The sequence below is a fragment of the Alosa pseudoharengus genome, unplaced genomic scaffold (assembly GCF_046254945.1).
Source record: "Alosa pseudoharengus isolate Yale_2024_CS ecotype anadromous, Long Island Sound unplaced genomic scaffold, YU_APseudo_1.1 YU_APseudo_1.1_scf_16, whole genome shotgun sequence".
NCBI classification, from domain to species: Eukaryota; Metazoa; Chordata; class Actinopteri; order Clupeiformes; family Clupeidae; genus Alosa; species Alosa pseudoharengus.
Window position 1 is genome coordinate 18,366,242 of NW_027468630.1, and position 13,359 is coordinate 18,379,600.

Below are 13,359 nucleotides of genomic sequence, written 5' to 3' on the forward strand. Positions count from 1 at the left end.
TTGCTTGAGTTCCTGATGATAAGAATGTTTTGCAATTGTATAAGATGTCTTAGAAAAGTCAAACAAACATACCAGGTATTGCAGTCAACCTTGATAGTCTCTCCAGGCTGGTATAGAACACTATTATGGGTGCAGGGGCAATCATCCTCGCTAATACATCCTCCTTTTCCATCGGTGACAAGGCCAGAGGGACACATGCATCCCGACACACATTCTGTGCTTATCTGTATGGACATAACAGCAGTGAGTCACAAAAGGCTCCTTTCTTGTAAAGAAAACTTAAATTCAGATTTGTTGTTCTCCTCAGACTTGGCTACATGAAGTAGGGAACTCACACAGGCCATGTCCAGAGTGTTGCAGCTCTTTTGGCACTCCGAACCTTTGGCTCCAGGGCCAGCACTGGAGCAGTTGAAGTACACCATGGGCTCAGGACATGTTATTAACATGGCTAAAATATGATAACAATGACATTGTGATGTTATTTTGGTATTACAGGATGTGTTGGTGGTAAACATGGTAATATGTGGAAAGAGGCAACTAACAATAGTAATAGCAATTATGGTTACATTGAGGGTAAAAAGATAAGGATTGTGGCAATGAAAATTAATAAAATGTGAAGTATCTACTTACCTTGCAGTTTACCAATGCACTGCAGTTGTCCTTGTTTGCATGTGCTAAATAGAGTAATAAACAAGTTCTTCATTATAAACAGTTTTTACCTGCCAATTTACAAAGTTTCATTTGTCCTCCAACAAAATTGTCCTAAAAATCCCAAACCATTCCATGTGCCTTCACACATTTTAACAGTGTTGTTCACATAAGCATCCAGTAAAATGCCAGTCACACTTTACCTGGAAAGTCTGCCCAGACTATCTACAGATGCTAAGATTATCAACAACCTCTGTCTCAACCTCAATCTGTTGACACTCCATCAATTACAATTTATGGTTAAGGTTGCGGTCTGAATTTGGTTATGGTGATTTTTAAGTAATAGCTCAACAACAATTTCACATGTACTGAACTTGAATCTTAACAGATATAGCCTAGTTATTCTCTGAAGAGATTTTTTAAAACTTGAAAAATGAATGATCGAGCCTTAAGCCATGACGTGTTTCTGGTTTATATGATAGAAATCATAAACCCACCATGTGGTTCCATCTTTACTTATGACCTCTCCGGATGGTATCACAGTGTTGCCATCATAACAAGGGCAGCTGGTAGCAGCCACACAGTCTCCTCGATCATTCATGTAGGTGTCTTCCTTACAACCACAGCCATCTACTGGCACAAAGTCAATGTGGCACGAGTAATCATTCTGGTTGAGGGAACGGCAGGTACGGCCACAGCTTGTCATGTTGTAGGAGTAGACAGTGTTGCTTGGGCAGGAGTTGGTGTATTTGTCTAGAGAGAGGATTCAAGGATTCAAAGATTTTTATTTGTCACATACATAGAGATACTGTTGTAAAACATGTAGGCCTAGTGAAATGGCATTTAGCTGTTCAACTTTCCTGTTCAGAGGTGTAAAGGATAAAGACAGATTTAGAAATAATTTAATGAATAGATGAGAGAGAGAAAGGGGAACAATGTACAGTGTGTGTAAGTATAGTATGGCTAATCCATTTATAATGTAGTTTAAAGAGTTTTAAGTATAGTGAAGAATAGTGTTCTGAGAAAATTCTCTCAATTATATAAAAACAAACTCCCAAAAGCAGTTACAATTACTCACTGCAGGTTGTGTCTCTCCACCCGTTCAGCTGGATGCCTTTAGCTGCACATGCATGCACATAGGATGAGAGAGCAGCACACATGCAGTCCTCACTCTTCTCACAGTTGCAGCTGTCGTACATGCAGTTCTGCGGCAGAAAAAGTTAATAGGATTTGCTGTTTAATTGAGCTTATTGCTGCTATCACAACAATGATTTTAGAGGCAAGGTTAGTTTGTAAAGTCTGTGAGTATTCTCTTCCAGATAAAACATAACAGTAATATATAATTTGTGTTAGTAAATAATATATAATATATTACTCTGAATACATGTGTTATGGCTTGTAGAAATCTGATCTGTATTGCAGATTAATGACAAGAGCAAATACTTTACTATTTGTTACATCAGTGTTTCCCAAAGACTGGGTCGCGACCCACAGGTGGGTCGCAGGAGATTTTATTTGGGTCGCCAGCACAATTTACGTTGTCTAATAAATTAAATATTGGTGGTTGCATGCAGGTTGCATGTTAGATCTGAAGTTAAAATGGGTCGCGATGGTCTGTCATTTTTAAAAAGTGGGTCCCCAGAAAAAAAGTTTGGGAAACACTGTGTTACATCACTAGTGCCCAATCATAATGTACTATTATTATTTTTAATCATAATATTAATTAATAATAAAATAATAATAAAGCCTGGCATAAAGAGCAAGTACCCATATAACAGGCAGGATAAAGAGTAAGCTATATACACGCTAAATAATTGCATTTGCAATGGTGTGCTGCATAGTGAAACCATAGGTGGAGTTGTGGGGATTGGAGAAGCCAGATGCAAACTGGCAGCATGAAAAAACTCACTGTTTTGTAGATGTCTGGGCTAATTTCTGAGTGGCACGGAGAAAAAACTCCTGCCGGATCAGTCAGCATGGAACACCAGTATTGGGCATACCGCTCTGTAAATAAAAGGAAATAGATATCACAGTTTTATGTTTACAGTACATGAATTGATAAATTAACATGATAAATCAGACACATTTTTGTCACACTTTGCTTTGAATGTGGCAGTGATAAAGGGTAGTTGTGTCAATACAATGGTCAGCCTTAAAAAAAAGTAATTCGTACTATAGTTCCAATACTGTATTGTGCTGTACTGTATATAAAAATACAGTTACGTGCTGGCAACTGTGCTGCCAGTAACTTATTGTACATTTACATGGACATTTTTAACAGTGAGATTTATTTGCAATTTTATTTGGACTTGAATTGAGACCTGATGATGACATACCATTTTCAACACTCAAACTGCAGGGATTTTCAAAGCTTCTCTTCACGTCGGGACAGCTAGCTCTTGTCTTCCAGGTGTTGGCAAAGTCCACAGCAGTGCCCTCTCTCAGTCCACTGATGGTTGTGAAGTCATCAGCTTGCATGTTGTTAAAGTTCCCACACAGTCCTAAAGAATTTTATTCAGACATTTTATGACACATTTTTTAAAGGATGAAAATGTAGCTTACATTAGGTGTACTATAACCATCCCAATATCTACTTACTACTGAAATCAAGGACAAGTGCTCTCATTAGTTTGTGAAGAATGAATAATGGGATTTGATTGCATATGGCAAAAAGCCATTACATGATGAGACAAAACACAGTACATGCTCAGATTAAGGGAGGGTTTCTTGCTCTGGGTAAGATACATATTATATTAGTAGTTTTCATTAGCAGGTGTATGCACCCATTAAAGCAACATACCACATGTCTGCCCCTGGAATGTGGGGTTGGCAGTGATGTAAACCTGCATGATTGGTACAAGTTGGATTTCCAAACTGAGACCAATGTTGGTATGAATGACAATGTAAAAGGAGGATGGCTTGAAGATGCTGAGTTCTCCTACAAAGTATCAATGAAAAAAAATATGATGTTAATCAAAGGGTCTCCAGTCACCGTGGGTACAAATTATAAAAGATTAGGAAAGTTTTACATTCTATGTATTTTAGGCTTTAGCATGATCTAAGTTCCCACCTGTATATAGTGGCAACTGAGAGTATATTCTGTTCACATCAACACTTCCACTTTGGTCCACTTTAACCACCTGCAAGAGATAAGAGAAAAAAGTCAACTTACATCAAATAGTATAATCAAAAATTCTTCAAGATGCTTCAATTGTTCATCACTAATCTAATCACAAAAACATCACATTTTAAAAATATTTGATATGCATTCATGTCTAATATTTAGAATTTAAACTCACAGTAATCCCTCCAAAAAGAGCTAGAGTCACTGTCTTTAGGCAGGTCTCACTGGCAGTTAAACCACACTTCACGAGATCTCCAAGAACAGTGAATTCATCCCCATAGCAATGCTAAAGGAAAAAAGAAAATATATATATATTATTCCTTCAAAAATTAGTGCATCAAATTGAATTGCCTTACTTGCCTTGTTTAGACCTCTCTCACCTTAGAAAGGACATAGGAACAGTCCCCATGGAAAGTGTAGGCTTTTCCATCCATGGTGGTGATGTGAGAACCCCCCTCCACTGTGCATGTTCCTGGGCAGTCGTTCTCCAGACAGCTCCACTGACCTCCGACGCAGGTGCTAGAGCAAGAGATGACATGTTAAAGGTGCCCTAAGCGATGTTAGGTAACGTCACTTCTGTTGACGTTCAAACAAAACAGAGAACTAGCTCGCTACTCCCTCCCCTCCCTCTCATGCAATTGAAAATCTCCTAAATGTGCATATCGTTGGTGATTGGCTGGAACAGTTTGTTATGTTTTTATGGTCCAGACTGGACCAAATTGTTTTTGTTGCCATTTTTGGAGCCTGGACTGTCCACAGAGACCTTGTTTTTTTACAGTGTATTCAGGGCACAGGCAGCTAGCGGATGGTATCAATATAGCATTTTAAATCCAGAAATATGTCCAAAAAGTTACCATTGGCATTTTTTTTTAAAAGTACACTGGAAAGTGTATGTTACTTTCACATATTTTTGCTGGGCATTATTCTTACCATTCTTTACAGCTACTGGTGTAATTCTCTCCAGATGCATATATTTTTCCATTGTGAACACATGAGCACTGGCTTAGTGGTATACATCCAGTTTTGTTGATGTCATCCAAGACAGTATCTTACAATGAAAAGAAAAGGTTACCGGTTCAATACATTATTAATACAACTATAGGCAAATCAGTTGGGCACAATATATGTACAGTGTGTTTGAAATCATATGTCACATGTACGTATAATGTCATGTTTAATATTTCAGCCTGTCTTTATGTAATTAGCATCAAACTTTAGAGAAATGCCTATGCACATGGATAGAAAAATAAAAGAAATAAGAAGTCCATGTACCTGGTGGGCAGAAGCATCCATCCAGACAGTGCTCCTCACACACCTGTCCTCTGTCAGGGTTTGAGCAGGTGTCCACACATGGGCTTCCACACTCCTGGTGCACCATGTTTTGAGGACATGACTTAGCTGCCAAAAAGACACAGCTTTAGTTAGCCAGACGAAACAAAACAAACTGTATGCAAAACAGCGCATTACCTGTCATGACTGTTTGGTCTATCCCTTAGGGTTAGGGTTGTATAAAGATGTACATTCATATCTGAACAGGTCAATAACACTATCTATTAAAGGTATGCAGTTTCAGGTATATTTGGCGACTCTAGAGCTCCCTCTAGAGCTCTGGAAAAAATGAAGAGACCAATGCACATTTTTCTGATGTCATCCTGTGGTTGCTTAGTGACATTCGAAAGAGGTGATGGTCACATTCAAATTTGCAGTGGTCTCTTAATTTTGAATATGACCGGCAACTCATTCAAAAGTCACTCAGCAACCGTCGGATGACATCAGAAAAATGTGCAGCGGTCTCCAGAGCTGTATTTATATTTTACTTTGGGACAAAGGACTAACAAAAGGTAAAAAGTATCTCCAAAGAGCTATATCTACTGACAAGGTAATATTTCAAGATTCTCAGAAGATGTCTTCAGGTCAGCAATTCTTGAAGTCACATTGCTGGTTCTCGGTAGTGACCCGCTACGGCTATGCTAGGTGAACTGATTCCCCTACTACAAGTTTATTTACCATCAAATTGGCTTCGTAAAAGTTATATTAAGGTAAAAATCTTGCATATTGTACCTTTAAGTCAAAAAGGTCAATAAAAGTTTCTATCTAACAATCTTGTGCTAGCACTCACCCAGTGATATTTCTTTGTCAATTCTTTAAGCTTAAGTTGGTAGGATTTTTACATTGTTGCATGTAAATCTCTTTTTCTTTATTTACTCTCTGTTGAAAACACTTACGACAGAAAGAGTTAGATCTCCACTGGTCAGGCTTCCCTCCTGCATGGACACACTGGCGGGAGTACTCAGCCAGGGTACCACACAAGCAGAAGGATGCAGAGGTGTTGCAGTGGCACAGGTCCACCATGCAGACTTGAATGAATGCATCAATTGCCACCACATCCTGACAGCCACTGAAGGAATCACTTGAGAACATGTTTCTGCAAAAATTCTGCACAGGAAAAGATACAAAACAGATGTCAATGCCAACATTTAAACAAATCACCCAAAACCTGGGAAGTTTCCCATTTTAAAACAATGTGTACTGGTTTAGAGCATCCTCAAGTGCACAAAAGGTTTACAATGATCCTCTATTTGTACTTATAAGATAAGATAAGACCTTATTTTATCCCACACCAGGGAAATAGCAAAATATAAAAGAAAATATAAAAACTATTTTAAAAAGTAAAAAGTAGTTGAGAAGAAGTGTACACATTATGACAGGATAAATACATAGCCTATATACTGTATCATCCAGACCAGAAGGCATGTCACTGTGGTTCCCATTAACAGAGCCAGGACTGTCTACTTTTTGAGCACATCTAGAATAAACTGTTACAAGACCTTTAAAAGCAGTTCACTCAAAGCAGTAGCATACTTGAAGTCCATAGGGTATCACAAATATACCATGGGTGTGGGTGTTAAAGGAACACACCAACTTTTGGGGAAATTGGCTAGCTTTCCTTAATTATGTTCTCACCTCATCTCCACAATTTTGTGTTTCCTGCAAAGGCTGTTCCTCGCATGTTTCCGTTGGTCCATCCATCTTCCAGATGTTTCCATATGTAGATGGTGACAGGGTATCTCCTGCAACACATTGACGTGTGTTTTTATTTATCGGAATTACAAATAGGTTACATCATTTACCGTGATAGATCCTTAACAGTGATTTTCTCATGGAACTGTACCATTCATGATGAACTCATCGTACACTGGGACTCCATTGAAGTCGCCACAGAGACCACAGGTTTGATTTATATACTTTGCATCCAGTTCAACCTGTTGTAAGGGGCCAACATAATATGTTAGTCATGAATGTAATTCAGGTCCTTATGTAGGTCCTTATTTAAGATGTTTCAACCAACTTCTTAAACTATGTGAAGAGGGTTTAAAGGATACCTCTGGTCTAAGAAAAACCTGGGTCTATTTTTAGTCTCATTTTTTAATGTAAGTTACACAAAATTCCCATCACATTTGTCTTCCTCAAGCATAGAAGGCTGTTTTCCTCAAGCATAGAAGGCTGTTTTTATTAATTTTTAGTTTTTTTATTAATCACTGTGATGGCTTACCAAAACAGCATCATCTTCATTCCACATGAGTAACAGTCCCAGTTTTGCCTTTGCTATGATGTAAGAAGATGTTCTCTCGATGAAAATCCCTGAATTCCCATATGGCAGTGTCACACTGGGGAAAAAACCATATAATATCAGTCCTTAATTTGGCCTTTTCAGTTGTCCCTGGATTTTTTTTTTCTTTATTCTTTTAAACTATTTTATTTTCTACTTTTGACACAACTCACATTTGGTCCGAGACTCTGACAGTGCCTGTGGTCAGCTCAACTCTGGCACCCTCCAAAATCATGGTGACCTTGCTGATGGTTGGCAGGCCGTTCTCCAACTTCCGCCTTATTTGGATGTTGAAATCCTCATAGCTGCTCTTGCACTGAGAGGCCAGGACGTAGTTGCAGCTGGACGGGAGCTGGAAGATGTCTCCATCAAATGTCTTGAAATGGTAATTACCCCATGTGCTGCAGACCTGTTCGTTGTGTGCTTGACTAGCTGTAAAATAAGGAACCAGATTTCCAGTTTGTCTTCATGAGGACATTGCTAGCCTAGCCTACTAACTATAATGAAAAAGCTGACAGTCTTACCAGAGAACACCTGTGTTGTCATAGTAGGAATGATATTGATGGTGGTTGGGCCAACTGAAAGATCAATCATAGAATGAATGAGAAAGTGAAGACACAGGTCTTGTAATATGTACCATGAAACCAACTACATGTGTACATATCTAAGCGATATGACACGAGTGGGAGTGGAGTTGGTAAAGGATATCGCCATGGCTGTAATTCGGCCGTGGGTACGAGTCCGAAGGCCGTTTGATGAAGGTAATTACAGCCGTGGCAATATCCTTTACCAACACCACGCCCACAAGTGTCATACAGTATTGCTATTAAACAACAGTTCCATTAACTAATTTTATTATACGGCTCTTCACAATGCTAGTAGAACGCTCCATTGACTTGAATGGGATTTCCCAAAGTTCTAGCGGTAAGATATATCATGTAATTACCGCTGCAAACATATAATTACCGCTGTCAATGGCAACGGGTTTTGTGCTTCTGATACGTCTTTCATATCACTACGCAAGGACTGGAACTTCATTCAAACGTGAAAGCAGACGGTTGATCAGCTGTGTTCTAAAGAATGTTTGATTCAAGTTCAGCAGTGTGTGTTGTTGCGAACTATTTGTTTCTCAGCAAATGCCACGATGAACGGTAACAAACAGGCTAGGTTATGTAGGCTAAAGTGATATCGTGGGGAGTTTATTATTTCGTTTTGGCAAGTAGCCGTATAATAAGCGGGATAATGTATAGAACGCCGGTCATTACTGTGAAAATAAGTCCCTTCAGGGCGGAACAAGAAGGGTTCGCCCTGTCGGGACTTATTTTCCCAGTAATGACCGGCGTTCTATACATTATCCCTTACTTGTTTAAAAATACAAAATTGGGTTTTCTATTGTTTATTTAGATTTTCTAGGCCTAAATAATTTTATTTTTCTGTGTTCATCCTCCATCCACAAAAATACTTCCAATCTTAGCCTTGCCGTTTCCGTGATCTTACGAAATTGCTCTATTGCTTTGAATTATTGGAATGTTCGCGTTGGATAATTCTATGCAGTATGCAAAGTGATTACGTAAGGGATAACGGCCACCGAGGTGTCCTGTTATACGGAATTAATGAACGAGGGCGAGGGGCAAAGAACTCTTCTAGCCCACTAGTTCAGCTTGTTGTACAACTTTCGTTGGCCCTATAACAGCAATAGCATGGACAGTAAAAGCCACCCCGCCAGCCAATCAGAAAGGAATATTTCTTCTCAGAGAGAATAATACTCTTTTCTTATTGGCTGGTGGGGTGGCTATTACGTCTGAATAACGGGACACCTATGAAGTAGATCTGGTAAAAAAAAAAGTTTAATCACCGTTCCATATCAGTGCTTATCACCCGGAGAGAAGAAATACTCTTTTCTGATTGGCTGGTGGGGTGGCTATTTAAATAACAGGACACCGTTCCATATCAATGCTTATGAAGGGTAACTATAACAACCATAGTATGAGGACGGTTGCAGCGCTCTAGAATCTTTGGTTGCAGGCTTTGCAACAATGGAATCAACTGTAAACAAGCTAACTGTCCATGCTATCGCTGTTATAGGGCCAACGAAAGTTGTACAACAGTGAGCTTCTTTTAAAACGGAACCGGGTGATAAGCTGGATAACGACCTTCGAGGTGTGGACTCGGGCGGAGGCTGCGCGTCGGGGAGTTTTTTGCCCCTCGCCCTCGTCCATTAATTCCGTATAACAGGACACCTCGGCGGCCATTATCCTTTACTTATGAATGATAACTAGCCTTTATCACCCGGAGAGAAGAAATACTCTTTTCTGATTGGCTGGCGGGTGGCCTTTAATTCTGAATAACAGGACACCGTTCCATATCAATGTTTATGAATGGTAACTATAACAACCATAGGACGACGGTTGCAGCGCTCTAGAATCTTTTGGTCCATGCTAAAGTTGTACAAGCTGAACTAGTGAGCTTCTTTTTAAACAGAATCGCGTGTTTCCAGTGTTTACAGTGGCAACCTGGTGATAAGCGGGATAACGGCCTTCGAGGTGTGTCCAGTTATACGGAATTAATGGACTCCGCTGCGCGTCGGGGAGTTTTTGCCCCTCGCCCTTGTCCATTAATTCCGTATAACAGGACACCTCGGCGGCCGTTATCCCTTACATAATAACCATAGTAGGACGACGGTTGAGCCTGGAAGCAGGCTTCGCAACAAATGGAATCAACTTAATAGAACCGTTTGTTTCCTTTGCGTGCCATAAAGGCATGACTATTGCCTATTCACCTTATTTTGCGCGCATACATGGAGGGCGCTATAAAAAAATGGGCGGGGCTGAATAAGGTGAATAGTGGCAACCGGGTGATAAGCAGGCCTTCGAGGTGTCCCGTTATACGGAATTAATCTCGGGTGGAGGAAACTTCTGAGTCTATTAATTCCGTATAACGGGATACCTCGGCAGCCATTATATCGCCACTCGTGAAGACCCATGGAATGCCTCTCTTCCAATCGGAAATTAATAAATAGTTCTACCAGACCTAATTGTTGTATAGTTGTTCTTATCCCATCAATGATATAATAATGACTCTAATAATATTAATAGCCTAATGACAATCTTAGAGATTTAAAATGATGACAATATCAGAAACTGTATGAATAAGCACATAAAGTCTCATTATTTAGCTTATTGGATTAGAAAAAAATATATATATATATATTGTATACATAAACTGGAAGAAATAGCAACAAATTCTACAAAATGTGATTTTCTATGGTAGGCTAATTCAGGTTGCCTGACAAAAGACATTCGTTATTAAGCTATGTCAGGTAATTTAATTTAATTGACTTTATTTAACCATGCCATATCGCTTCATGGCATCTGTTTCACTTACCTGTTTGTGAGGAGGTCAGAGAGATGGAGAGGGTGAGCCATGTCAGTATCCCTGTGCATATATCCTTCTCAGTCCCCATAGTGTCCCCTGTGTGGTGTGACGGATTCCGCACAGGTAGATTTAGAGAGTTTCTCACCTGTGCTGACAGCTTTATACCACATTCTCTTAAGGAGTGACATCAGGATGTCTGGGAGTCAGGATGAGGGTTGGGCTCAGGACTTAGTGTGAGTTTCCACAGATGACGTCCTTGCGGGTTTTAGAGCACCCCCCCCCTTACACACACACACCACACACACACACACACACACACACCTGTCATTTCAGAATTTAGGCTTATGATACTGTAATATCAAGACAATGAGAAACAAGTGTGTGTAATAATATATGTAAAAATTGTGGAATAGTTTTCTGCCTGCAAACTAAAAACATCCCTGTTTTTGAGTGTTTTGACTACATTTAGTTGAATGTCAGAAATTGCACATTTTTTTCAGGAACTCTTTAAACATTTGTGTTTATTTCATATTTCAACTTATTTAATGGCTTAAGGCTCTCTCCTCAAGAGGCCTCTGATATCTATGTCAACTTAGCTTTGAACTTCCTCATCAATGAATGGGGCAGTAAACAATACTAGGGGTGGGGTATTTTTGATATATCAAATGATTTATAAATACCAGTGCCAACCCATGTCGTTTAGTCGTTAATAATGGGTTCCTAATGCATTAGTCCGAAATGGCACAATATCTTGTGTACACAGAGGCAAACCCTTATGCTTTTTTTTTTAACCTTTTTGTCCAAAGGAGGGACCAATAGTGTGAGTCATACACCAGTCCAGGAACTGTATCCTGAAGTATGCACAACATCCAAGTTGAAGTGTTTATATAGGACTCTTGTTTCAGCCATCCTTTTGAAGAACTTTGCTTGTCATAAACTTTCAATTCAATTTTGTGATCTGAATACAATTCATGCAGTCTATGCACATGTGCTCACTAAGAAAATGTTATGCAATTATTACTCTCTTCCACACACTTCAAATAATGCATGGACATCTTATGGTGTCCAAAACATGTTAATGAATTAACTGTTGATTGCTGATAGTGTTGTTCATTTTTCTTTGTTGTTGACATTATTTTCTAATCAAATGTTTCCATTCACAGAAGAATCAAACATAATCAGAACATAAGTTAAACCAGACTTTATTTCATCAATGCCTCAATCGTCTTAACTTGAACACCACTATTCAAGCCTGATACCAACCGAGACCTACTAGAGAGTGTGGAAAGGAGCTGTGTTAGTATGCTTACGTAGCCAACTTTTGATAACATGAGCACTGTACATTCTGTTAATGACAGTACATTGAATCAAATCAAATACATACATAGGGAATCATGACATTTGACAAAAAAAATTCGGATTATGTCTGATATATGATTATGGCAGTCAGATTATGTGTCGCTGGTGGTGAGTGTGATTGGATTGTTTGGGTGAAGATGCATAAACACAGATATTATGTTAGTGACAAGACTGAAGTAACTTTCTTATACATATATGTACATAATAGTATGTTACAAGCTAAAGTTTAAGACTCCGTGGTTCTCCATATAAAAGTGCTACATATAATACATATACCATTTTGTACGTTGCTGAATCGGTGTAGGTGTGTAATCAAAGTTTGATTCATTGAGATCATCAGGCATCAGTGTATTTTCTCTCTCGGGGTTTCTTGCTTCCATTAGTGATAAAGATGTTGAATTAAATTCAGCATTCTGCATCACCTTACACAACCATTGCTCAATGTCTAACCAGAGGCTGTGTGCTCTGCACACACCTTTGACCACATAGTTTGTCAAAGCCATTGGCCTAGGGTTGCACATTTAGTTGCTCTCTTGTCAGACGGTCCTGTGGGTTGGCCCCCTCTGAGGTATGAATTCATTATTTCAAAAGCTCTTGGTAAACAGCTGAAGCTCTAGATCCCCTTTGGTGTTAACTGGATACAGGATGCAGTATTAGAATCAATGGCCTAGTGTTGCAAATCAAACAAGCTGCAATGACTGATACTGTGTAAATACAGATTAAATGGACTTGATTCAAAGATGTTTTTTTGTAAAGGTCAGTTTTGTTAATGTTTCAATTATTTACGTTATATGAATATGTATATACACTGTGGTTTCACGTATGAGGCATGTAGCTGAACTGTGATTAAACTCGGAGTCTGTGGTCAGCAAGAAAAGTTAATGAATTCTTATCATTGACATTTCAAGACTTAGGTATACCAAGATGGGTATACTTATTGCCCATAAAAACGTCATTGTAACCTCACACGTGCCAGCAACTTTGTGTGGAGTGTTTAGGAGATGCTATGGCCCTTGGAGTGACTGTTAGCATTTCATTAGATGAAGGAAAGAATTGTGACAAGTTGTAGATCCATGCTTGTTAAATCAATCAAATGTTGGACAGGAACTGGTGTTATTGGTAATATGTATTATTTCATATTATTTATAATCTATTTAGTACATGTTATATACCTAATTTATTTAGTTGGCTTGATATGTATGTGTTAAACTCATGATTTTCAGGGCCAGGTTGTTGTAGAATT

The 13,359-nt window shown here is 39.0% G+C and overlaps 1 protein-coding gene across 1 annotated transcript in view; it reads right to left on the reverse strand.

Annotated features, from left to right (window-relative positions):
- Positions 1–10,807, reverse strand: part of LOC143126114 (uncharacterized) — a 32,131-nt gene extending 21,324 nt beyond the window's left edge. The window contains 20 exon segments of the mRNA XM_076288030.1: positions 73–224; positions 336–448; positions 631–674; positions 1,146–1,401; positions 1,727–1,853; positions 2,558–2,652; positions 2,985–3,149; positions 3,449–3,586; positions 3,719–3,788; positions 3,948–4,058; positions 4,153–4,291; positions 4,703–4,820; positions 5,045–5,170; positions 5,998–6,208; positions 6,737–6,843; positions 6,945–7,035; positions 7,326–7,440; positions 7,556–7,814; positions 8,349–8,377; positions 10,767–10,807. Coding sequence (XP_076144145.1) covers positions 73–224; positions 336–448; positions 631–674; positions 1,146–1,401; positions 1,727–1,853; positions 2,558–2,652; positions 2,985–3,149; positions 3,449–3,586; positions 3,719–3,788; positions 3,948–4,058; positions 4,153–4,291; positions 4,703–4,820; positions 5,045–5,170; positions 5,998–6,208; positions 6,737–6,843; positions 6,945–7,035; positions 7,326–7,440; positions 7,556–7,814; positions 8,349–8,377; positions 10,767–10,807 — 2,507 coding nt within the window.
- Positions 10,808–13,359: the final 2,552 nt, after the last annotated feature.